The sequence below is a fragment of the Nicotiana tomentosiformis genome, chromosome 8, assembly GCF_000390325.3.
Source record: "Nicotiana tomentosiformis chromosome 8, ASM39032v3, whole genome shotgun sequence".
In the NCBI taxonomy this organism is placed as follows: domain Eukaryota; kingdom Viridiplantae; phylum Streptophyta; class Magnoliopsida; order Solanales; family Solanaceae; genus Nicotiana; species Nicotiana tomentosiformis.
In genome coordinates this window covers 117,415,544-117,440,898 of record NC_090819.1, presented here as the reverse complement: position 1 = coordinate 117,440,898, position 25,355 = coordinate 117,415,544, and the positions used below count along the sequence as shown (strand labels likewise).

At 38.2% G+C, this 25,355-nt stretch overlaps 1 protein-coding gene across 1 annotated transcript in view; it reads right to left on the bottom strand.

Annotated features, from left to right (window-relative positions):
• The window catches only part of LOC104090864 (uncharacterized), a 62,487-nt gene that overhangs the window by 18,162 nt on the left and 18,970 nt on the right, over positions 1-25,355 (bottom strand). Inside the window, exons 10-25 of the mRNA XM_070182700.1 lie at positions 21,372-21,634; positions 21,171-21,284; positions 20,729-20,991; positions 18,752-19,000; positions 18,515-18,670; positions 10,373-10,513; positions 10,025-10,267; positions 8,997-9,124; positions 8,065-8,188; positions 7,716-7,877; positions 7,428-7,575; positions 7,172-7,272; positions 6,255-6,407; positions 5,763-5,810; positions 5,184-5,291; positions 2,341-2,415 (exon numbers count right to left, since the gene is read on the bottom strand). Of these exons, the coding sequence (XP_070038801.1) occupies positions 2,341-2,415; positions 5,184-5,291; positions 5,763-5,810; positions 6,255-6,407; positions 7,172-7,272; positions 7,428-7,575; positions 7,716-7,877; positions 8,065-8,188; positions 8,997-9,124; positions 10,025-10,267; positions 10,373-10,513; positions 18,515-18,670; positions 18,752-19,000; positions 20,729-20,991; positions 21,171-21,284; positions 21,372-21,634 (2,476 nt within the window). The remainder of the gene's footprint in view (positions 1-2,340; positions 2,416-5,183; positions 5,292-5,762; positions 5,811-6,254; positions 6,408-7,171; positions 7,273-7,427; positions 7,576-7,715; positions 7,878-8,064; positions 8,189-8,996; positions 9,125-10,024; positions 10,268-10,372; positions 10,514-18,514; positions 18,671-18,751; positions 19,001-20,728; positions 20,992-21,170; positions 21,285-21,371; positions 21,635-25,355) is intronic.

Here is a 25,355-nt window from a genome sequence, read left to right as displayed (position 1 = left end):
TTGTGCATGGCCGTTGTACGTCATTGGCCTCTTTATCAGTTAGACACTAAGAATGCTTTTCTCCACGGTGATCTTGAGGAAGAAGTTTATATGGAGCAACCACCTGGTTTTGTTGCTCAGGGTGAGTTTAATGGTTGTGTGTGCAGATTGCGCAGGTCACTATATGGTTTGAAACAGTCCCCTCGAGCTTGGTTTGGTAAGTTCAGCACAATTATTCAGGAGTTCGGCATGACTCGTAGCGAGGCTGATCACTCTGTGTTTTATCGGCATTCTGCTCCTAATCTGTGTATTTATCTAGTAGTTTATGTTGATGATATTGTTATTACTGGTAATGATCAGGATGGTATTACTAATCTGAAGGAACATCTCTTTCAGCACTTCCAGACTAAGGATCTGGGCAGATTGAAGTATTTTCTAGGTATTGAGGTCGCTCAGTCTAGCTCAGGTATTGTTATTTCACAGCGGAAGTATGCCTTAGACATTCTTGAGGAGACTGGAATGATGGGTTGCAGACCTATTGACTCTCCTATGGATCCGAATGCTAAGCTTCTGCCTGGACAGGGGGAGCCTCTTAGAGACCCTACGAGATATAGGAGGTTGGTTGGCAAATTAAATTACCTCACAGTGACTAGACCTGACATTTCTTTTCCGGTGAGTGTTGAAAGTCAGTTTATGGATTCTCCCTGTGATAGTCACTGGGATGCAGTTGTTCGCATTCTTCGGTATATAAAGTCAGCTCCATGCAAAGGATTACTATCCGAGGATCGAGGCCACGAGCAGATTGTTGGGTACACAGATGGTGATTAGGCAGGATCACCTTTTGATAGACGTTCTACGTCTGGATATTGTGTTCTAGTAGGAGGTAATTTGGTCTCGTGGAAGAGCAAGAAACAGAATGTAGTTGCTCGATCTAGCGCCGAAGCCGAATATCGGGCCATGGCTATGGCGACGTGTGAGTTAGTTTGGGTCAAGCAGTTGCTCAAGGAGTTAAAGTTCGGAGAAATCAGCAAGATGGAACTAGTGTGTGATAACCAAGCTGCTCTTCATATTGCGTCAAATCCGGTGTTCCATGAGAGGACTAAACACATTGAGATCGACTGTCACTTTATCAGAGAAAAAATACTTTCAGGAGATATTGTTACAAAGTTTGTAAAGTCGAATGATCAACTAGCAGATATTTTCACTAAGTCTCTTACTGGTTCTCGTATTAGTTACATATGTAACAAGCTCGGTACATATGATGTGTATGCACCAGCTTGAGGGGGAGTGTTAGTTTATAGATATGTATAGTGTAGTCTTGTCCCACATTGGAAGAGGAGTAATATCTCCTTGTAGTGTATAGCTATAAATAGGGACCTCTTGTATTGTATTTATCATCCAATATCAATAACATATTTTCTCCCGTGCCTTCTCACACGTACAATAGACCCTTGTGATCCGGCCATTCCCCGAACCCCGCGCATAGCTGCCCTTTTATAGCCAGAAAAGTCTTCATATCTTTTAATCCTCAAAGGCTTCACATCTTTATGGATCAACATAGCCAGAAAAGAGGAAAGGCAATTTTAGTTCTTAAATTCGGCTATATTAGCACTTGTGTCCCAATCTCATCCATCTCGCACATTTAACCTTCACTTTATCAAATTTTGCAAATCTAATTCAATCTTGAATGGAATTAGCTAACTCTAACAGCTCTGTTAACCCATAACTATGTGGTTTCTGTGTGCCACCTTTGGGTAGACTTATTCATTTCTAGTGTCATCACTTATGTCACGCGCCTATGCAAACCACTATTCCCTTTACCTAAAAGACGTATTTTCCACTTAAAAGGGCTGTTAGCTGGTCAATGCCCAATTAGTTAGTTACATTTAAAGTTGGACAAATCTTAAAAGTTCAATAGATTAAAGCTTCAGTATAATAATAGGAGACAGATAGAGCAAACAAAGTTAATAAAGGGACCAAAATTGAATTTTCCTCAAGAAAAAGGAATAGAAACAGCAAGATAATATCTTAACCTTGAGGGAAAAGCTTATTTATTATAACGCGTTGCACTTAATTTTCCTTGCTGGCAGAAAGAAGGAACATCTGAAACATTAGGATAATTACTCACCCAGGATATTCACATATTCAGAAATTCGTAGATATAGAAAGAGAAAAATCAAAAACAAAAACATGAAGAGAATAAAAATAAACTTCAGGGAAAAGGAGAATACTACATAATAAGGAAAAAAATAAACCCTAATCATCACCCAAAATATCAAAACGTCAAATGGCACAACACAGAAAAATCCAATTTTATGAATAGAACAACAAAAAAGGTGAATTTATCAAAGAATTCCATACCAGCAACGGGAAGTTCAAGTAGACATGGATCGCAAAAGTTTCCAAATACTGCCGAACCGAAGGGAAATTATTTCTCTACATGGAAAAGAACAGTCAGAATCATTAGGATCAGCGATGGAACTGCTCGACATAGACGTCAATCACTTGAGCACATATGGACACTATATCCATTACCCAAAAAGATATTGGCTTTCATGTACAAATATGTCACAAAACTGTATATATTGCATGAAGCAGCAGATGCTAATGAAACCCTTGAGAATTTTGACCTAACACTACCTGAGTCGAATCCTTTTTTTTTTTTTGAGAATGATAACATTTTATAAATATAAAACAGCACAAAGTTTGTGCTGCTAAAAGTGACAGAATACATCCCCCAAAAAGTAAAATAATCCCCCCACTACAAAAAGCTTACAAGGATTATATGATATCAAGTATGGAGTCACAATCATTTACGGGGCATTCTTTACACCAAAAAAGAAAGAGTACTAAACAGTTTATTTTGATTTTCTGAATGGAGTTGCTAACACTCTCAAACCATCTGGATTTCCTCTCGTTCCAGACTGACCACCAAATGCAGGCTGAGATCTTCTGCCACCATTTCTTCTGTCTGACTCCACCTGTCACACCAGCCCAGCATCTCAAGAGGTCGGATGTATTTTTGGCATGACCCAGTTCATTCTGACAATACTTAGAAACATGTGCCACAGTTGAGAGGTAACAACACAGTGAAGAAACAGGTGGGAGTTGTCCTCTGCTTCCCTTCCACAGAGATAGCATCTGGAGGTAAGTTGATATCCCCTCCTCTTAAGTTTTTCATCAGTCAAACAAGCTTTTCTGGCCACCAACCATACAAAGCATAGCACCTTTGTGGGTGCATTTACCTTCCAAATTTGTTTCCAAGGCCAACTCCTATCAGAATGAGTGTTGCCCATTAGGCTTTTGTAAGCAGAGATCACCGAGAAATATCTGGTGCTTGACCCCTTCCATACCAAAGAGTTCTCGCAATCTGAGAGGCCTTGCAGTTGGTCAATTTGGTTTATCACAGTGTTTTGGATAGCGTGCGGCAACAAATAGCGACGAGGGACCGTTTCACTGAGGCGAGAGGCGCGCAGCGCAGCGAAGCGCTCACCTTTTTTATGTGAAGCGACAATTTATACAAAAGAATAAAATATTATATATATATATAACTAAAAACTCAATAACAATAATATATTAATAAATATATCAATTAAAAAATTAAAAAATCAATAGATAGTCATAGTAGATTCATATCACAATATGCAATTAATTCTACTCTATAATTGAAAAGGGAGGAAATTTCAGGTTTGAAGAAGTTCTCTGCCTCTGCCTCTTCCCAACAGTGAGTGAAAGAATTAAAAAAACAGAGCAAAAACAATAGCAAAAACAGAGTGCAGTACTGCTGCTCAATCAAAAACAGAGCAACAAAAAAAAAAAGAAGATCAGAAGAAGAAGAAAAATGAAAAAAAAACAGAGCATAAACAGACTCTCTGTTCTGTTTTTTGCTGCACTGTTGCTCGACAAAAAACAGAGCAAAAAAAATAGAAAATAGAAGAGAAGATCAGAAAACGAAGAAAAATGAAAAAATAAACAGAGCAGCAGACTCTCTGTTCTGCACTGTTGCTCGACAAAAAACAGAGCAAAAAAATAGAAAGAAGAAGAGAAGAAGAAGGAAAAGGACGAAAGAAAGAAAGGAGAAAGAAGAAAGAAGAAGAAACCTGGGCTGGGTCGACTTGGATGAAGAAGAGGATGGCAGAAACTTGAAGCTTTCAGGTTGAAATCGTCTTGGGTGGACTTGGATGCTCTGTTGTTTGAAGGTTGAAGAAGAAAGAAACGTGAAATCGCTGCAAGCCCTAATGTTTTAAGTGGCTGGTCTTTTCTTTTAATGTCTGCGCCTTTTTCTTTCTTTTTTTTCAAAAAGAAAGACGCCACAGCTCGCCTCTCGCTACACAGGCAGAGGCGCTCGCCTTTTACAATCGCAATGCAACAGAGGCAAAATAGCGCAGGTTGCTCGCATCGCCGCCTCACGCTATTAACGCTGAGGCGAGCGCTATTTTTAACACTGGTTTATCAATGTAGCAACTCTATACACTTCCCAATCATTCAGCAGTCTTCGAAAGTTCAAATTACAGCCCTGTTGTCCCCTGAGTCGAATCCTTTTTCTTTTCCTTTTTTTCTTTTGTTCTTTTTTGCGGAGGGAGGGGAAAAAGAATGGGGTTTGGGAAGGGCGAATTCTATGTTATTTAACAGCATGAATCACTTCCTTTTTCTCTTCAAAGCATCTCCCATTTCATTCTTTCCAGATACTCCATGCGACAGTTAGTGGATAGTTATCCAAATCTTATGAAAATTTACCATTATAGCTCGACTTCGAGCACCCTATAAATAATGTATTTATTGCAAAAATATTATAACAAGAATAATTGTCATTATTACTGTTCATCTGGTAGCTATACCACAATGTTTGTATATCCAATAGAAACTTGTCTTTTTCTTATTTGTAGATGTGCTTAAAAAATTCTGGAATACCCAATAAATGAGATGCCCAAGATAAAGTAGTATAGAGCCATGTAGAATAGCTAGCAACTTCCAAATTTACAACGGAAAAGAAACAGTCTGCAATTAGAAAGGGTAGTTGAAGACATCTATGAATATCTAGCACAAACATCTCCAAAACCAGAGTTATGCAAATCCAGTAATGTTTTTATCCTAAGACAACTGGTAAGCAAAATTGGGCTCCTTCTTTTCCTTTCTTCTTTCTGGTGGCGATAACAGTCAATCAGAAAAGAACAAATAATAGATTGCCAGGCAGAAATTCTTACATAGAGAGATACATGCAAGTTATGGGTAACTTGCTGAACTATATCTTGATCAATAAACCGTGACAAAATGCATATCATCTGCCATGCACGAACTTTGCGCCTATGAATCTGCCCAGGAAGAGGAAAGATAAGGACTAATCTTTTTGAGAGAAAGGTAACCGTATTATAAAAACAGCACTAAGGAATTACTGGAATAATTACATATTTGAGCAAAAACCAAAAAAGGACAAGGGCTAATCACAACACCAGTTAAGAAAAGCTACACAAATTTAGAGAAGAAAACAGAAATAAGGAGCAGCTCGCACACGTGTGAGTCTTAGATTATGGCACTTAATCATTAAAAGAGATAATTTACACCAGTACTAAAAGGCGTCCCTCTAACTCAGATAAATATCAATAGAGCCCTTCAGTGAACCCCTAGAACTAGAAAATTTATAACCAAAAGCAGAATACATGCATCTAAGAAAAATCACAAGAACTAGAATGCTTATAGGAAAAACCAGAAGACCTTGACCATCTCCTATCTTTGGTTCCTTAAGCTTATAACAGAGAGGAAGAGCTGTGAACCAAAGTACTTACCGCACTGTACTTTTTGCACAACTCTTTAGCTAGATCCTTGTCATTCACCTGCATAAACAATCTAGAAGTTGGTATCTCCACAAACAAGTTACGTGGAGCATAGTCAACAATGAGTGTACAAAATTCAGGTGCACTTGTTACGAACATAGTTGTGTAGATCAGGAGTCAGGTACTTAACATGACATACTTAAGCATAAATGCATAATTTCTTATCCATATAATGATATCCATATACACAAGTGGTTACTGTATAAATTGACATATTCTTGAATTAAGCATTCAGTTATAAGTTTATACCAAAACCAAAAATTTGGTGCAACAGTTAGCTGAAAACAATATACCTATAATTTTAACCCCCTTCATTTGTAAGAGTTTGCTTTTCTTTTGTTTGGGTTGGGGGGGATTTTGGGTTCTTTTTTTTTGTGGGGGTGGTGTGGGGTGGGGTGGGGGGAGGGGGGGTTCAGCAAGGATGACAAGAGCAGAATCCAATACCACAGAATTGAGAAGTTCCAGTAGGAACATTTTGCCAGATACAAGAGCAGCACTATCGTTTCTATCTTCACTGCACATACTGGCTATCTCTGCAAGTCTATAGAACATAACTGCCACTGATACACGTGCATAGAGCTCTGTGTTGATGAATTCCTGGTACAAAGCCAGCATAGGATCACTCACATCAGAAACTAGTTAAATGTTAGGACATTATTGTGTGGTGGGGTGGGGGGGGGAGCCAATATACTCTAACAATAACTACTGCCTACAGAAGCTAAAGAACAATAACTTTGGTGTAAGTTGTACTACTTATTTTCCAACGATTAGCTAAGAATAGAAAACAAAGAGAAATAAAACGGAAAGCATGAAGCGTCAGTCGCTTATAAGATGCATTGGATCAACAACTCACTGTAACTATGAGGTTCTCCAATTTAAATAGATAACTCCACCCCACCCCCCAACACCTTTATAAATTACCATAAGTTGCTATCCTAATTCATCTAGTTGATTAACTTTTAGCTTTTAACTTAATATCTTAATATATAAAATTAAGGAAATATTTATATAAAACGTTTTGTTATTTTTTGTCAAATAAATTCTAAGTCCAGAAACTGCAATTCTCATTTATAACATGACTTGCCTAAAAGCTTAAGACTGCGGATAAAACAGAAATAGCAACTCATAGGAGCTCAATTTAATAAATACTCGTTGTTTGGTTAAAAGAAGGATAGCTGGTACCATAACGATGATCAAAAAGTCAGTAGGCGTAACAAAATTAGGGGCAATAAGGTAAGTGTTCTTCTAGTGTTTAAGAACAACAAAATGACATCAATCAGAAAGCTGCCTTCGTGCTTTTGTTCCAGTAGACGTTCATGCTTGTAGAGAGTTATCTCCAAAAATACATGGTATTAACTTACTTCAGTAAGCTCAGGATCTGGGCTTTTAGCCAGCACTGATACTTCAATTTTGGCATCACGATTTTCAGACAATTCAGCTTCAAAATCCTCATCAAATGCAACTGAAGAGGGATGAAATTGCACATGCAAAAATAAACAAATTAACTGTCATCAGATGTTACTGAAATGACAGAAAGAAAACTGCCCCACATATTTACAGTCAATAACATAATCACTGACTAGCTAAACTGCACTAATATGAAAATTAAGGGCATACCTGAACCATATAGTGTTAACAACTTTAGCTCTTTCATATAGAACTTTACAATACTGGGATAAGCAAGCCATAGTCCATTTAAATGCAAGGCGGCTAACCGAATGGTACGCGGACTTTTAGTGCCCTCCTCAAGTATTTTCTCCACAAACTGCAGAAAGTGGAGAATTTTGTTACTTCTCCGAAAAACTGGTAAGCAGGTGAACTAAGTAATTTATCAGCACAGAAAAGCAAAAAAAAAAAAAAAAAAAAAACGAGCACAAACACATAGAAGGGAGGGTGACTACCTACCCACTTCAAAGGCCCAGGTGCATTCTCATATTCATGCATCTTCTCAATGCCAAAAACAGAATAGTGCATCACAGAAGACATAAGTGCAGCAATAGGAGCAACTCTCCTTTTGTTGCAGCTGACATGTAAAATCCAAGAAGAGCGCACCAGCTTCCACATCATCTGTGCTGAGTGTTGATCAATAAGTTCCATTTCATGGAAAAAAAAAATTTGATAAGGTAAATTGTATTAATCAAAAGGGAGAAAAAACTCCCGCATCATGGAAAAATAAACTTAAATAGATAAGTGAAAACGACATACAACTTGAAATAAAGGAAATTAACATATCAAATACACAGGTTAAGCATACCTGGATGTCTATGCCATGACAAGCAGAAACCATTGAACCTTTCCTTCCTAAAGCTAACTGCTCCATGATCAATCTGACAGATCTCAGCATGGGTAAAACAGAAGCCTCTCCAGCATTCTCAAGGCTGCAACCATATCAATCTCTACCTCAGTAGGAGTAAACGCATTAACGATTTAGACAAATGGTTTTGGCAATGAGCTCATATCCTAGATCTTCAGTAAAATTTAATGACAAGTTCAATATGTTGACGAAATTTAAAAGAGACGCTTCCTGTTCAATAGAAATTTCGGCTACTAAGCTTTACAATCTAAAATGTACAAAATAAACCTTCCATTTCTCAACTAAAATGAATCAAACCCTAGTTATTCTTAGCAAAACCTAAAAAGAACAAGAAGATGAAATAAAAAGAGTCAAGTTTTCCCACATTAGCCTAGTTTAAACTTTAAAAATTAAAAGAAAAAAATTGAAAAAAGAAGAAGAGAGAGAGAGTATTACAAGGTGCTGCAGGTGGGAGGCAGGGGGGCATGTAGGTTTGATTAGGGGAGCCAAAATATTGAGGAGCTGAGGTTGGCTATTAGCTAAAGGAGGCCATAAGGAACTGTAAGGTTAGAGAGCAGTTTACACGAGGCTAGGAATAAGGAAGGATGTCAAAAGCTTTGGTTACTGCAGAAATGATGAGGTAGGCACAAAAGTTTGGTTTTGGAAAATGAAGAATTTCTTTTGACAGGAAATCTTAATGCAAAGTGTTGCTCAACAATCTTTAGTTTAGATAAGAAACTAACCTCACCATTTCAACTTATTAGTGGTAGATAATTCTACTTTTGATAAGAAAGAGAGTTAGTACAAAACTCATAATTCAAAGGTAACTTGGAATTAACCCTAATAATTTCTACTTTAGTGATTGCTAAGAAGATACATATGGTTGTGCTTACCTGTCTACAAGATCATCGAAAGTCCATAAAAGTGTTGTGTCTGAGAAGTGAAAGTTATGTTTTCTCAAATGAACTTCACTTTTAAGTGCATGATTTGGAATTGATAGCAGCAGCTCGAGGCATATCCACTGAAATCATACAAGAAGACCGTCTTATCATGGGTAGCACATCAATTCCAACAACCACAAGTAGAATTCTTAAAATAAAAGAGGAATGCACTGGCAAGTTAAACCAGAAGAAGTAAAAGAAGAATAAACTCCAACAATGTCACTGATCCTCTAAAATAATAACAAGTAGCATCAAAGCAAGTACTGAGTCTAGTGGTTATATGTATATCTCGATGGAGAAAACTATCCCCAACAATCTTTCTCTTCTCTTTTGCCGTCTAAATAATTCAAACAACAGGTAGTAAACTAGTATTAATTTAAGCCTCTTTTTAATAAGTAATTATTTTAAGCAGCTTCGTTATCCATTTCTTGACCAATCCAACTTGATTCCACCTGAAACTTTCTTGCTTAGGTAGCAAAATGAACACATTGATAATATTCAAGATAGCTATCTGTATTACATTTTTTGTTATTTCTATGTCCGCTTGCCCATTTTTCCTAGCCTCAGCTGTAAGACATACATTCTGCTTTGTGTATTTCAATTGCAACACCGATACACCAGCTTTTCCAAATGGGTTATGTCATTCTTCAATCTATGCCATGGGTTCTCATCTTCACTACTTCTAGAAGATATGCCAAAGCTTTTAGGCTACAAGCTCGAGCTACAGGGAGATATTTACGGTAATTACATGCTCTTTACTTTCATTTTCAGGTGATGCATCAGAGATGTCAAGTATTATTAGTCCTTCAATACCGCGAATTATTTCGAACAACTGTTTTGCTCAATGCCACTACCACCCTCCTTCAGTCTTTTGCCTATCTTTTAAGATGAATATCACATGTTCAATATGGATACACTAGATATAATCTCCTAGTACATATAACCTTATGCATATATTAAGTAAAGGCAAAGAAGATCACCTTCCAGTTCAATAAAACTGCTCGTCGAGTTCGTACCAAATTGCCCACTGCAACTATGCTGTTGATGTTCTGAAGCAAAGTCCTGAGTAAGGAATCCAAGACTGACTTACCATCAGCTTCTAATGGAGTTAACTCATCATTTTCTGTGACATGATCCAACGACAGCAGAGAGAACATGGACACTAATCCATCCAAAGCACCAGCCAGTGCTTCATATGCTGCTAGGCAGATTTCCGCCTCAATCTGGTTGAGGAATTAAAAAAGAACAATGGAAGCAAGATAGTCAAATCAATTGGCCGTTACATTTTAATGTATGCCTATGCATACCCATAATTTTCTAAATCTTACCTCTGAATTACATGCCAGAGCTGTACTACTAATTTTCCAGCAAAAATTCCACAGATAGGTAACAACAGATTTGAGCGAAGCATCAGCGCCAAACTGTGCAGACCAACTGGAGATGAAAGCAACTGCTTTTATAGACGTCACCTATCCAAAGGTTTGTTAGAACACAAAGTGAGAAAGTTATATATCTGATAACTAGAAAAAAATAGAAAACAAACTAGGCAATTCTGGGAATGAGGAGAAAGGATTGATTGATTGTTCAAATGCCTATGGAGAAGCATTAAGAATTGTGTCTTTATGTGAAGAAAACATATTGAACACTTACAGAAACAATTCCACATACACCCTATTTGTTTTTAAAAAGGTAACAGATTCCAATATATTGATAAAATTAGTCCCTAGCACAAAGATTGTGCTAAGGAGTAACAAGTTACAAGACCCAAAATAGACAAAAACCAATCTTGTAACAGCTACGAGGAGCCTATGAGATCTACTAGAGATTCTACATCTTGTACAAACGCTTCTTTACACCAAAAATATACAATTCATCTTAATCCTTTGTTCATGGCTTGCCACATCTTCAAAACATCTAGAGTTTCTTTCCTTCCAAATGGTCCACCAAATACATGCTGGGACAATGTTCCACCACTTCTTTTGGCCTGTGATTATCCCGGAGCCATTCCAGCTTGCCATCATCTCATCAGTTCTCCTAGGCATTGTCCAGCTTAGGCCTTTCATGCTCATGAACAACTGCCACAATCTGCTAGTCACCTGGCAGTGAATGAACAAATGGCTGATTGTCTCATTCTCATTGCCGCACAAAAAACATCTTGAGCATAGTTGTATTCCTCTCTTCATCAAATTTTCATGAGTTAGAACAGCCTGTTTGACTACTAACCAGCAAAAAATTGTCACCTTTAGGAGAACTTTTGCCTTGCAAATATGTTTCCAATGCCAGAGGCCATAGTTCTGGTCACATCTGTTTAGCTAACTTTACGGTAAAGATACCATTGTTGCTTCTGTCCCACACTAGCTTGTCTTCTTGTTCAGTAATTTCCCTGAAGTTCTGTAGAAGACTGAAGAAATCAGTCACTCTACTCACTTCCCAGTCATTGAGAAATCTTCTAAAGGTTAGGTTCCAACCTTGTAGGCTCCAAGTTTCAGCTAGAGTTGCATCAGGTTGTTGTGCTAAGCTGAAAATATCCGGGAAACTCTCTTTGAGGGGACCATTTCCTATCCAATCATCATTCCAGAAGGAGATCTTCATGCCATTCCCATTTTCAAAACTGATGTTGGAAGCAAAATCTTGCCATAGGGCTCTTATTGATTTCCAAACACTCACTCCATATGAGCTGGTAACAGAACTTGTGCGCCACTGCCCCACAGTACCATATTTTTCATTGATCACCTTCCTCCATAGGGCTTGGTCTTCCAAAGGGAATCTCCACAACCACTTCATTAAAAGACTCTGGTTATGTTGCCTTAGGTTTCTAATACCCAAGCCCCCTTCCTTCTTGCTGCATGTGAGACTTTCCCACTTGACCAGGTGGTAACTTTTCTTCTCCTTGTTTCCTTGCCAAATGAAGTTCCTCCTCAGAGCGTCGATTCTCTTCTCAACCTTGACTGGCATGGGAAAGAGAGACATCTTGTAAGTGGGAAGAGCATATAGAACACTATTAACCAGGACAACCCTACCTCCCAGGGACAAGTAATTGCTTTTCCAATTAGATAGTTTCTTTTCGCACATTTCCACAATTCCATTCCATATATGTTGAGACTTATTTTTAGCCCCTAGAGGTAACCCCATATATGTAGTAGGTGGAGTCCCCACCTCACAGCCCAAAGAGCTTGCTAGTCTTTGAATGTTTGGAACCTCGTTCATAGTGAACAAATGGGATTTTCTCCAGTTTACATGTAAACCTGACACAGCTTCAAACACAGTCAGAATCAACCTCAAGTGTGTAATTTGCTCTACTTTGGCATCACAGAAAACCAGTGAATCATCAGCATATAGTAAGTGAGTAATTTCCTGATTACTTCTGTCATTGTTGAGCACCCTGAAGCCTCTCAGCCAACCTTCAAGATTTGCTTTCTTGAACATGTTATTCAAACCTTCCATGGCAATAATGAAGAGGAAAGGTAAGAGTGGGTCTCCTTGCCTTAATCCTCTTTGAGATGGAAAGAACCCCTCTGGAGTGCCATTCACAAGAATGGAGAATCTAACATTACTAATGCAGAAGTGAATCCACTTAATCCATTTGCAACTGAAACCCATATATTTCAAAAGCTTGATAAGGTAATTCCAGTTTACGTGATCAAAAGCTTTTTCTGTATCAAGTTTGCACAGCACCCCCGGATCATTCCCCCTAATTCTGGAGTCAACACATTCATTAGCTATTAAAGCTGCATCCATGATTTGCCTGCCTTTGATGAAGGCCATCTGTTGAGAGTCCACAAGTTTATAGACCACCTTCTTCAGTCTTTCAGTCAGCACCTTAGAAATGATCTTGTAGACACTGCCAATCAGACTAATAGGTCTAAAATCCTTCAACTCAGCTGCACCAACCTTCTTAGGAATCAAAGCTATGTAGGTAGCATTGAAACTTTCTCAAAATATTCTTGTGAATGAAAATTCTGGAAAGTATTCACCAGATCTTCTTTTAGGACATCCCAACAGTGTAAGAAGAAAGAAACCCACGGTGTATCCGTCAGGTCCAGGAACTTTTTCGGCTGCACATGCTTTAACCACTCCCGCTCATCAAAATCCTGGTTCTCAGGACTCCACTTCTCATCAAAATTTCCTGCTCATCAAAATCCCGCTCCAACCACTCCACTTCTGAGTTATTTAGTTGACAGGATTGACTATAGTTGAACTCAGGACTCCATAATTCTGACTCGCTATACAGATGCAGGTAAAAATCAAGGATCTCACTTTTGATTGCAATTAAATCCTCAACCTAAACCCCATTAATGGTGAGTCTATCAATTGCATTGAACCTTCTATTAGCATTTGCCACATTGTGGAAGAACTGTGTTTCTGTCCCCCTGTTTCAACCAGTGTACTCTTGATTTTTGCCTCCAGGATAACTCTTCATTCTTTACAATTTCTTCTAGATCCATAGTAAGGCTTGCCATCTGTATCAGTTCGTCTTCAGTAAGGTCCCTGGTCTCTTAGGCAATTTATAGAACCAGGATATTATTAAGACAATCAGTTTTCAAAGCTGACAGGTTCCTTCCTTGAGTAAAACTCCAATCTCTTAATTTGCCTTTTAAGAGCTTGAGTTTCTGAGCGAGAATAAAGTCGCGTCTCCCCTGGACATTGAAGGATGACCACCACATCGCTACCATGTCCTTAAAGCCCTCGACTCCCAACCACCAGTTCTGAAACTTGAAATAAGAGTTAGAGTTCTCCCAGTCACAGCAATTAAGCAAAATGGGGGTGTGGTCAGAGACAAATTTGGAAAGCAGTGATTGCCTTATGTTCCTAAAGCTCTAATCCCAATCAGGGGAGAACAAAAATTTGTCCAATCTAGAAGCAATATGAGAATTGTTGCTCCTGGACCATGTAAACACTCCCCCTAAAAGCGGAGGGTCGATGAGCTCAAGGTCCTCAATGAAATTGGAGAACTCAATCATGGCTCTTGATATGATGTTGCTGTCCCTTCTTTCCTCCATAAACCTAGTAACATTGAAATCTCCGCAAACAACCCATGGACCATCGAAAGATCCCCTGGAAGCAGCAACTTCCCACAAAACATTCCTTCTTTCAAGTCTACAATGCGGAGCGTAAACTCCAATCAAGTGCCAAGAGAAATTATAGCCATGGGCATCAAACTTAACAGTGATAGAATAACTGCCTACATTAATCACCTCCCCTTTCCAGGATCAACTGTCCAAAAGAACCAAGATACCCCATCTACTGCCACTAGCTTCCAGACAGCCAAATTTGACCCATCTGAACCCCCAAATTTGTTTCACAAAAACTCTGCACATCTCCTTCCAATTCTGATTCTTGTAAACAGTAGATATTGGCCTTCCAACTCTCAAATAGAGACTTGACAATAGATCTTTTATCCCTTCTGTTCAATCCCCTCACGTTCCAATAAATAATTTTTACCTTCATTGATAGCAATTGAAGGTAGATTTCCCCCTGCTTCTTGTACTGGACTCTGGGAAATTCATGTTGAATACCAGATTCTGAGCTTCCATGCTCCCCTTCTTCTTTTTTGGAGTCGATACTATCTTCAAAGCAGCTTCTTCTCTTATCTCTAATCTGCGCTTATCGATTTTCATGAAGAGAGACAGAGCTTCTCCCTCGCACCCCTGAAAGTTCACTCCGTATGCTTTGCTCATTTTCCAAACATTTTTGTGCACCCATAAGGAAGCTTCCATCTCCGCCTCTAGAAATTGAGAGTCCAAGGGTTCTGCTTCATCAACAGACCATGCCTCTTGATCTTCATACTCTGATAATTGTTGCGAATTCTTGGGTAGAGGAGAGAAGGGAATGATTTCGCCACCCACTAAAGCTTGACCTTCTTCTTCGAATCCACCATGTAGAGCCAAATCCTCTGTTGCATCTGAGAGACGTGGTAGATATTCTGTCTCAGATGGATCTTCTGATACAGCGATGCCCATTGAGTTATGAATTGCATAGAGTTCTTCCAACATTGGGTCGAGTCTGTCCCCTGGGTAGAGAACCGAGAATCTGTTTTTAATTCCCAGTAATGATTTCTAAAATAAATTCATTTCTTTGTTGATTTTCTTACTTGATTTAAAAATTTTAAACTTAATTTATCGGAAAGAAATTTATCGTGTGGATCTTATATGCATTGATAATAATATTCGGCACGTGAATTGCCGTGCAGTTGTGATATGAAATGAGGGCACGAGGTGCCGGGGAAATATGATGATTTAATTATAGGCACTAAGTGCCGTGGAAATATGAAAGTGAGATGAGACTCGTGTTTATGAAAAATATGAAAATGAGCTGAGACCCGTAGTTGTATGATTATGAAATGAAGTGTCACATGGTGACTTTTTAATTGAAAGAATTATATTCAAAATATTTATTTAGAAGGATTTTTATTCAAAAAGATTTATTTAAAGGATTTACATTCGAAAGGTATTTATTTGAATAAATTATATTTGACCGAGATTTATTTCAAGGAATTATATTTGAAAGATATTTATTTGAAGGAATTATATTTGAAAGAAATTTATTCGTAAGAATTATATGTGAAAGATATTTATTTGAAATACTTGATTTAATTGGGTGTACTTATATACATAAATTGTTGAGCATTATTAATGGTGTTCTTGTTGCCCTTATTGTTATTTATTTCCTATTATTTTGTATATCTTATTGCACAGGCTATTAGACTAGTGAGTGTCTTGACTGTACCTCGTCTCTACTCCACAGAGGTTAGTCTTGATACTTACTGGGCACCGCTGTGGTGTGCTCATTCTACACTTCTGCAGATTTTTGTGCAGATCCAGGTATTTGAGATATCAGACTCGGACAGAATTAGAATGGTATCGTAATGATTCAGGGTAGAGTTGCTTGATCGTCGCAGTCCCTTGGAGTCTTTTCATTTCATTGTACTGTTAATTGTTTATCAAACAGTGTTGTATATTCGATTCTCGTGAATATTTTATGTGTTCAGTTAGAGTTCGTGACTCAGTACTACCAGTCTTGGGAGGTTGTATGTTCATATTTGTTCCGTTATTAGTTTTGATTACTTATTTAAATTTTTTTTTTAAAATGGCTTCAAAAATGTATTTGAAATCGGTTTACCTAGCCTTAGAGACTAGGTGTCATCACGGCGCCAGTGGTGGGATTTTGGGTTGTGACAAGTTGGTATCAGAGCCCTAGGTTCATAGGTTCTACGAGTCACAAACGAGTTTAGTAGAGTCTTGCGGATCGGTACGGAGACGTCTGGGTTTCTAGTAAAAGTCGGGATGGGCTTAGTGAAAGGAATAGGGGGACTTTGAATTTTATTAGGCCCATTAGATGACTCAGCAATAGCATGTGAACCTTTTTTAAAAGAAGACCCCACCTCGATGTCACGTGACTCTTGAGCAACGTACCTCTTACTTTCCAGACCCATAGCTGTATTTCTAGGGTTAGGACCCCTAGAAATTTCAAATGTCTTTGATGTACTTTCAGCACTGCACCAGGTCGTCGTCGATTCGCACCAGATCGGCATAGAGAAATTTATGCCAATTTTCTCCACCTCTATGACTCTTGGGATTATTTCGAATGGGCCCTTCACTTTGATTCGAGCCCATTTTAAATGATTCCTGAGAGAAGTTTCCTCCTCCGTTTCAATCCATCCCCCACATTTATCCCCAATTAGCTTGAAGATTTTCTGGGACCAAAGGTGAAGAGGAATCCCCAGTAATCTCACCCAAACCCAATCCAGCTTTGCCTCAGCCGGATAACAGCCCACTGTCGGCAACCACCATTCAAGCATCAGCAGTTTCCTCCATCTCCATTCCCCCATTTTGATATGGTCTGCCATTTTCCTTGACGGAAACTCGAACAAGAATTTTGTGCCATCCATTTCATACATCTGAATGCCAGGGATACTGCTCCATTTGTTAGTGACCCATCTCCTGATGTCGGAGAGAGTGGGCAACTCCTTCGTATCACTGAAACTGCCAACCAAGCATCTGCTCAGTAAATCCTTATCGGAAATTTCAGGTCCTTGAGCAGCAACGCGTTGACCAAAAGTGGTTTGTGCAGACGGCGTCGAGGTTCCTTTTGCCTCCCACTTATCGGTTTTGAATGCTTCCATATAAGAGTGCTCCTCTGTTGGTTTGACAAAACTTTTCACAGTTGGTTTGACAAAGCTTTTTAAAGCTGGAGTCACCTTATTTATGAACTTCTCTATCTTTAATGCAACGTCTCTCCATCCCACATTGAATGTTGCTTCTGGAAGGATTATGACAGCTCTGCGTTCCCCCTGTACCGCTACAATGCTTATATATCTGCCAAAATCATTGTATTTCTTTGTACAAAAGAAATTGTAGACATGATCTCTGGACTTCCATCTTCTGAGTTCATTCCCCTTTCGATCAGATGTTGTATGAAGAAGACCGCAAACCCACAGCATGACATTTCGACTTAGAGTCATTTTCCTCATGAAATTCTTCTTGCGTTCGTTCCACCCATTCGTACCAAACCTCTGCACCATTTTTGACTTCAGTGATGTCAAAAGATTTCTCACCAATAATAAAATATATTCTATTAACCATAATTTAGGAGAAAGAGAAAAAGAAGACGAAGTTTTTGAGCCAATCACCAAGACATGATTGATAAAAAAACTAAGTAACCAAGGGAAAGATCATCGGAAAGAAAGAGAAACGATACCGGGGAGAGTTTTTAGGCTCTCACCTCGGAACTCATGCCTGGGAGCATTTGAGCTTATCTATACTTAACTATAATTCCCTCCTAGTATCCTTCTAAAGCAGAAAGAACAACTTTACCTGCTTCAAGGCACTCTAGAGGGATAAAGGACAAATTATAACATCGAATCACATACACCCTATTAATCAAAAGATCAAACACCTAAGATATTTGACAGACGGAATTATGTATCACTTCTTTCTTTCTTCTTTTTTTTTTTTTTTTTGAGGAAGGGAATTATGTACCCCTTATTTACTAGAAGACAACAATTATTTTTTTGATAAGATAGAAGACAGCAATCATGAATATACCTGACAGATTTCAAATGAAGTTTCATGATGAACTACGTTGTTAAAAACAATAAGAAAGGATTTTCATAGAAACTTGAGGATTAAAAAACAAAGGTTAAGGCACAGAGAGCAGATCTTCCAACACTCAAACTAAAACAGTGCATTTCAATGCAAACAGTTGTCTTTCATTAGGGAATACATCTAAAGAGTCTGACCAGAAAATATCAGTGAGTTCCGTCATGACACTAATAGCTGCATATCACAAACGTATCCAAATATTAGATGTCGAGACCCTAAATGCTAGAGATTATTAGTTTACAAAGATGTGTTTAATTCAAAATAAAACCATGATAAAAGGATATGAATTAGAGATGCTACATCAACATCAAAGGCCCTGCACGAATGCAGTATACATGCCCACAAAATTATGTACATAAAGGATCATACAGCCTGCAAAACTGAGCTGGTCATTGAAGATGACAACCGACGCTGACTTGGACCACCCAGCCTGCCTCGGATGGAACCAGAAAAATCCCCACACTCTTCCATGTGTTTTGACCAAAAAATGCTGCACGACGTTCCAGCATACGAGACTAGTGCATCCTGTAAGCAGGCAGTTCAGGATTTTAGAGAACTCTCAAAAAGCCATAACTGAAATAACAGAGAAGAGTCCTGGTAGCTAACCAATATAGAGAAAAACAATTTAGAGAACTCCACAAAAATGATCGAGTTTTTCATCATTGAATATTGGCCAACTTTGTCAGAACTCTCAAGGCTTGTTTTCGAGCTTCCTGTTTTCAAGCAGTCAACTGCTCTCCCTTGGAGTACTTGTAGCTCATGGATGAAGCTCAAGAGAAGTATGAGAAATTTCACAGGTACCCACTCCAAATTGTTGCTAACATCGCATACATTATCACCATGGTCTTGCATAAACTGTGCATACAAGTTGCTACAAGTGTTACAACCCTATAACTGGCACTTATGCATAACTAGGCAAATTTAGAGAGCCATCACAAGACCAAATCTCATTTACTTGATCATTAAGAATTGCTCAAACACAACCAGACACTTAACAACAACTGATGCAATGTTATATGACGAAACAGAAGAAACCTGTACAGGACATGGCTAGCTAAGGTGAAACAGCAGCCTAGAATAAATGACGACGAGAAGAAAATATAAATCAGATGTCCTCAACCGTAAGTCCAACTCCCAATTTTCCTCCCTCAGCTGTTTGTTTAACCCACATCCCAATTCTCTTCCAAAAAGGATAAAGAAAAGAAAGCACATGAACACAACAGAAAGCAAGCATTGAAATGAAAATATGCTATTAGCCATCTACAGTTACTCAGAATTACAACAACCTTATAACAACTGGGACCAAAAACTATTACTCCCTCTGTTTCATTTTATGTGAACCTATTTTCTTTTTAGTCCGTGCCAAAAAGAATGACCTCTTTCCTTATTTGGAAACAATTTACCTTTATGCAATGATTTATAGCCACATAAAATATATGTGCCTCATTTTACACCACAAGTTCAAAAGTCTTCTCTCTTTTCTTAAACTCCGTGCCCAGTCAAATGGGTTCACATAAATTGAAACGGAGGGAGTATATAATTTGTAGGCCAAATAAGCTCCACATTGTATGGGCACTTATGCATAAGTTAGCAAATTTAGAGAACACCATCACAAGACCAAATTTCATTTACTTGGTCATCTCTAAGAATCGCTCGAAAACAATCAGACACTTAACAACAACTGATGCAATGTTATATGATGAAAGAGAAGAATCCTGCTTAGGGTGCATCTAACTAAGGTGAAACATCAGCCTAGAATGAATGAAGACGAGAAGTACGTAAAAATGGGATATCCTGAACCACAACTCTCACTCCCACTTTTCCTCCCTCAGCTGTTTGATTAGTCCCCATTCTTATTGTCTTCCTAAAAGGATAAAGATGAGAAAGCACATGAACACAAGAAAAGCAAGCTTAGAATGAAATATGCTATTATTAGCCAGTTACAGCTACTTCAGAATTTCACAAGATTAGACAAGATCGTAAATGACCATACTCAACAGAAGTTACAAGTTAGACATATAAAGGATAAAAATAGAGGAGGCTGTCTGAAATTGTTTGCCATGTCATAAACAAACCTTCAAATGCACCAGCGGTTAGACACTGATGATAGAAGCTGATAGAAGAGTACTCAGTACGAGGTAAAATCATATAGAAGGAAGTTGTATCAAAACATTTACAATCCCTTGAATCCATGTGAACTTATCAAAGAAAAATTCATATGGAAGCAAAAGATCTATATAGAGATACCAACTAGTTGAAATTAAAGCATGGTCATATAGCTACACTCAGGTGTTCACACAATTCTTTCTACTTAGTGTAGAGATTAGTATCAGCAGCGAAGATAGAGTGAAACCTCTAGTGTTAGAGAAAACCTAATGTGTATTAAAAGACAATTTATTGAGTATTGCAATGAGACTAGTCCGGAGCAGAATGGAGTAGCCAAATCCAAACTAGTTCGCAATTGAGGCGTAATTGCCGTTGTTATATGTTCTAAACAATCCGTCAAAATAGCGCAAAGAACAGTAAATTATTTTGGAGCGCACTGCCAGGTCCTTATTTCTAATAAGCATAGAGAAAGCAAACCGTGAATATTGGATTCAAGTCCTCTTCTTCCTTGATAACAAGAAAAAGCACCCTTGTCCATCTTTTTGCTTCAGATCCCCAAGAATCCAAGTCTTCATCATCATAGGTAACAGAAGTACCAATTGCATGACAGGAACTTATCAACTTTCTCTGGTAACCAATGAGAGATTCCAAAAGCTTGAGATTTGTTTGTACACGGTCAGATATAGAAGGTTTGTCGCCGCTCATCCAAAGCCAATCTTGCACCCTTGATCTCAAAGAACCTAAATTGACAAAGGGAAAGGACCTTGTTTATCAATATTTACTTCTGAAAAAAAATAGTATCAATATTTACTTCTGAAAAAAAAATAGTCTATCGATATCTGCAAATAGATGAATCAAAGTTATTCCAAAAGCAAATCAGCATGCTGGTAAAAGGATATGCACGTACACATTGACATACCTCCATTATCAGTAATTTCTCGCGGCAAGCTTGAAATGAAAAGTAGAAGTGTTTCAATTGGAATATCAAGAGGAATCATCACAGAAGCAGCAGCAGCTAGAATGTTCTCACAAACTGGATGAAACAAGATGGATTACCATGATTGTGAATTAAAATACTGATGATGAAATTTTCAGCACTACCAACAATCTATTTATGGACCTTGGTGCCGATAAGATGGATTGAAATGTTGTTTAGTGCTTTCAATAATATATCGGAAACTGTCGAGCAAGTCTGCTTTATCACTCATGTAAGACTCCTCCTGTGCATATTTATCTTGCAAAATGACTGGTGATATATCACCGCATTGTCCAATACCATAAGCTGCTGAAGAAATGCACTTTGTAAGGCACATTAATCCAGCTCGTCCAAAAGATTGCCTCTTAGCAATGGAAGCCAAACTATTCAGAAAAGCAACCCGATTCCTGTCACCAAATGAAACTTCAAACTATTAAATTGGTTTTACAAAACCAGTTCAATGATGGCTCTCCTAAAAAAATCATGTTGAAGTCTTGCTTGGTACTGAATATTTAGAGGAGGTGCAATTCGCCAATGATATTAAAAAAATATGACCTTTGAATATCCAAGAAAGTCATTTTGGATATAGTGAAGACTCAAAAACAAAAAAAATTAAAATAACTAAGATGCTTAATACAGAGATGAAAAGCATGGCAGAGTAATAATGGAGACACCAGTATCAGTACGTATAATTTCATGTTTCAAAAGTGCTCCTTCAAGAGACCATCCATTTTCAAAATATTTTTTTTAATACCGAGAAATCCTCAAGGGCCAGATGGAGCATCATCCGAGACACGTGGATATTGGCGCAGCTCTATCCTTCTCGTGAGCCGTGATGTGCACTTAGCTCTCACATCATGCGCTGCACTTTGACCACTCAGCCAAAACCTTGGGGGCTTTCAGTCAGATAAATCTTCATAACATTAACCTCGGCCTAAATAGCCAACTAAGATTTAATTGAATTCCTTACTCGCCGTAAGATGAAGGAGAGGATTCCACCAGCTATCTCAGTGTGAGAAAGCACGGGAGAAAAATATATGATTGATATTCTACTCAATTATAATACAATGAGCCCTATTTATACAATACATATCCTACTCCAATTCTATGTGGGACTACGACTAATTCACATTATTTACATAACTATCTAACCCTCCCCCTCAAGCCGGTGCATACAAATTATATGTACCGAGCTTGTTACATATGTAACTAATACGAGGACCAGTAAAGGACTAGGTGAAAATATCTGCAAGATGATCATTCGACTTCACAAACTTTGTAGTAATATCTCTTGAGTGTATCTTTTCTCTGACGAAGTGATAGTCAATCTCAATGTGTTTAGTTCTCTTAAGCTCTTAAGTGCATATTTTTGGAGGTCAGGTGAATAGCATCGATTCTCGAGTAACCCAAAAAATATGCACTTAAGAGCACAAGGAACTAACTTATCTTTTCCTGGAGTAAGGTTATGAACAAAACACGTGATCCCAAAGATACGGGGAGGAAGAGAGAACAAAGGTGAGTGGGGAAACAAGATGTGAGAACTGCATCCCCAAAAAATGCAACGGAAGATAAGATTGTATGAGTAGGGTACGAGCAGTTTCAACGAGATGTTTATTCTTTCTTTCAACTACCCTATTTTGTTGAGATGTGTACGGACAAGATGTTTGATGAATGATTCCATGAGAGTTCATAAACTGTTGAAATTGGAAAGACAAATACTCTAGGGCATTATCACTACGAAATGTTTTGGATAGAAACCCCAAATTGATTTTGAATTTCAGCGTAGAAGGTCTGGAAAATAGAAAAACAACTCAACTCAGATCGATTTTTCATCAAAAATATCCCAAGTGCACCCGGAAAAATCATCAAAGAAACTGACAAAGTAGTAGAATCCCAAGGTAGAACTGACCCGACTAGGACCCCAAAAATCTGAATGACTAAAGTAAAAGGTGACTCTGTTCGATTATCAGGACGCCGCGGGAAGTAGGAGCGAGTTGCTTACCGAGCTAACATGACTCATACTCTAGAGTGGACAAGTGAGATAATCCAAGTACTATTTTATGAAGTTTTGACAAACTGAGATATGCCAAGTCCCAACCGTTTATGTAATAAATCTGGTGAATCAGTAACACGACAAGTTGTTGAATAAAGACAAAATGTGAGTCCATGTGATTTATCAAGGATAAGGTAATAACGTCCATTTGATTCATGTCTGGTACCAATGATCCGCCCCGTACTGTGTTTCTGTAAAAAAAAACAAGATCGTCAAGAAATAAAACAGAGCATTAAAGTGAATTTGGCTAAACGACCAACGGCTATGAGATTAAAAGGACTACAGGGAACATAAAGAATTGAATCTAAAGGTAAGGAAGGACTTGCTTGACATGTTCCAGTTGCAATGGTTTGAGACCTGTTGGCCATTGTGACTGTTGGAAGAGATTGAGAATATGAAATAGTAGTGAAAAGAGATTTGTTACCAGAAATGTGATTAGATGCACCTGAATCAATAACCCAAGAATCGGAGGATGAAGATTAGGAGACACAAGTCACACTATTACCTGTTTGAACAACGGAAGCTATCTCTGAAGATGTATGTTTACATGTTTTATACTTAAGGAACTTAATAAAATCCGATAGAGAAACCATCCACTATTCATAGTATTGGATCCCATTTCGCTACAACCAATTTCTCAAATTCTTGACTAAAACTTGTATGGTTAACCTTAGAATGCCAAATCAGAACAAGTTAAGCTGGAGACTTTTTTTTCCTTAGTTAGATGGAGTTCAAAGGGAAACCAAGTTCTTCACTTGAAATAGTGAAAAACTAAAGAAATATCTGGGAATACGCTATTCACAACAGGGGAAAAAATTTCACGTTGGAATCACCGTTCACGACGGAAAAGAATAAAGTTGTCAGAATTTGATGTAATCTATATGGGTAGGCTCAGAATCACAGGACGACCAAACAGTCCTAAAGAAACTTTGTCAAAAACTGGCCAGAAAACACCTCACACGCAGGCGGGTGAGTCGGAGTCTCGCCGGAAAATATTCTGCCGGCGGCGCGTAAGGGTGCGTGGGAGGGGCTCTGCCGAAGAAATTTGTACGGGGTGGTCGCCGGAAGCTGATCTACCTCATGGTGGTGTTGGTTTTTGCACAACACCGATGGATATGAATGAGCTTTCTTGTGGACAGACCTGCGGTCACCGAAAATTTTTCCGGTTTTCTTATTTGTTCTTCCCGGAATCGTTGGTATTTTTGCACAGCGAAGGATCTCTCACAGTTGCTCTGATACCATGTGAGAAAGCACGGGAGAAAAATATATTATTGATATTCTATTCAATTATAATACAATGAGCCTTATTAATACAATACATATCCTACTCCTATTCTATGGGGAACTACGACTAATTCACATTTTTTAAATAACTATCTATCACTCAGGAAATAACTGATCCTCCAACTTCCATATTTGCTTGGCAGGAAATACCTGATCCTCGACAGTTGTTTACAAGCTAGATTACGCTTCCAAGCTATACTGCAAAAGCAATAAGTCTCTCTCTCCTCACAAATAACTTTCTTCCAAAGTTTGCTAAATATTCTCCATGAGAAACAGGACAAAATCGTGTAGATTAGGACTAACTTTTTGTTTTTGTTTAACTTCTGGAGCACCCACGACATTCCTTATTAAGTATATATATGGGTTACTGTGGCTGTTTTAGCATTTGCCATCAAAAACAGATGAGGAAATTCATCCTTTAGAGTAATATCACCACGCCAAACTTCAAACAAAACCTGAAAACAGTTCCTTTTTCCTACTGAGTAACCAACAGATATTTATTTTTTTTGGATCAGGAAAATGAAAGGGAATTGAACCCTACATGAACTGAGTAGCCTATAGATTTTGTGAACTGACTGAACTCTTTTCCCCCCTTTATAGTCTCTTTCATAAGTAATCCCATATGTTTGGATCACTTCGTCTAGACACCATGCAAGGTGACTATTCCTATACTTCACTTAATCACTTCCTTGCACAAAGTGTTCTCCTCATCTGCAAACTTCCATTACTATTTTAGAGAGTTTAGTTTAAAATAATTAGCTTCCATACACAATCCGTTTTTTAATCAGACT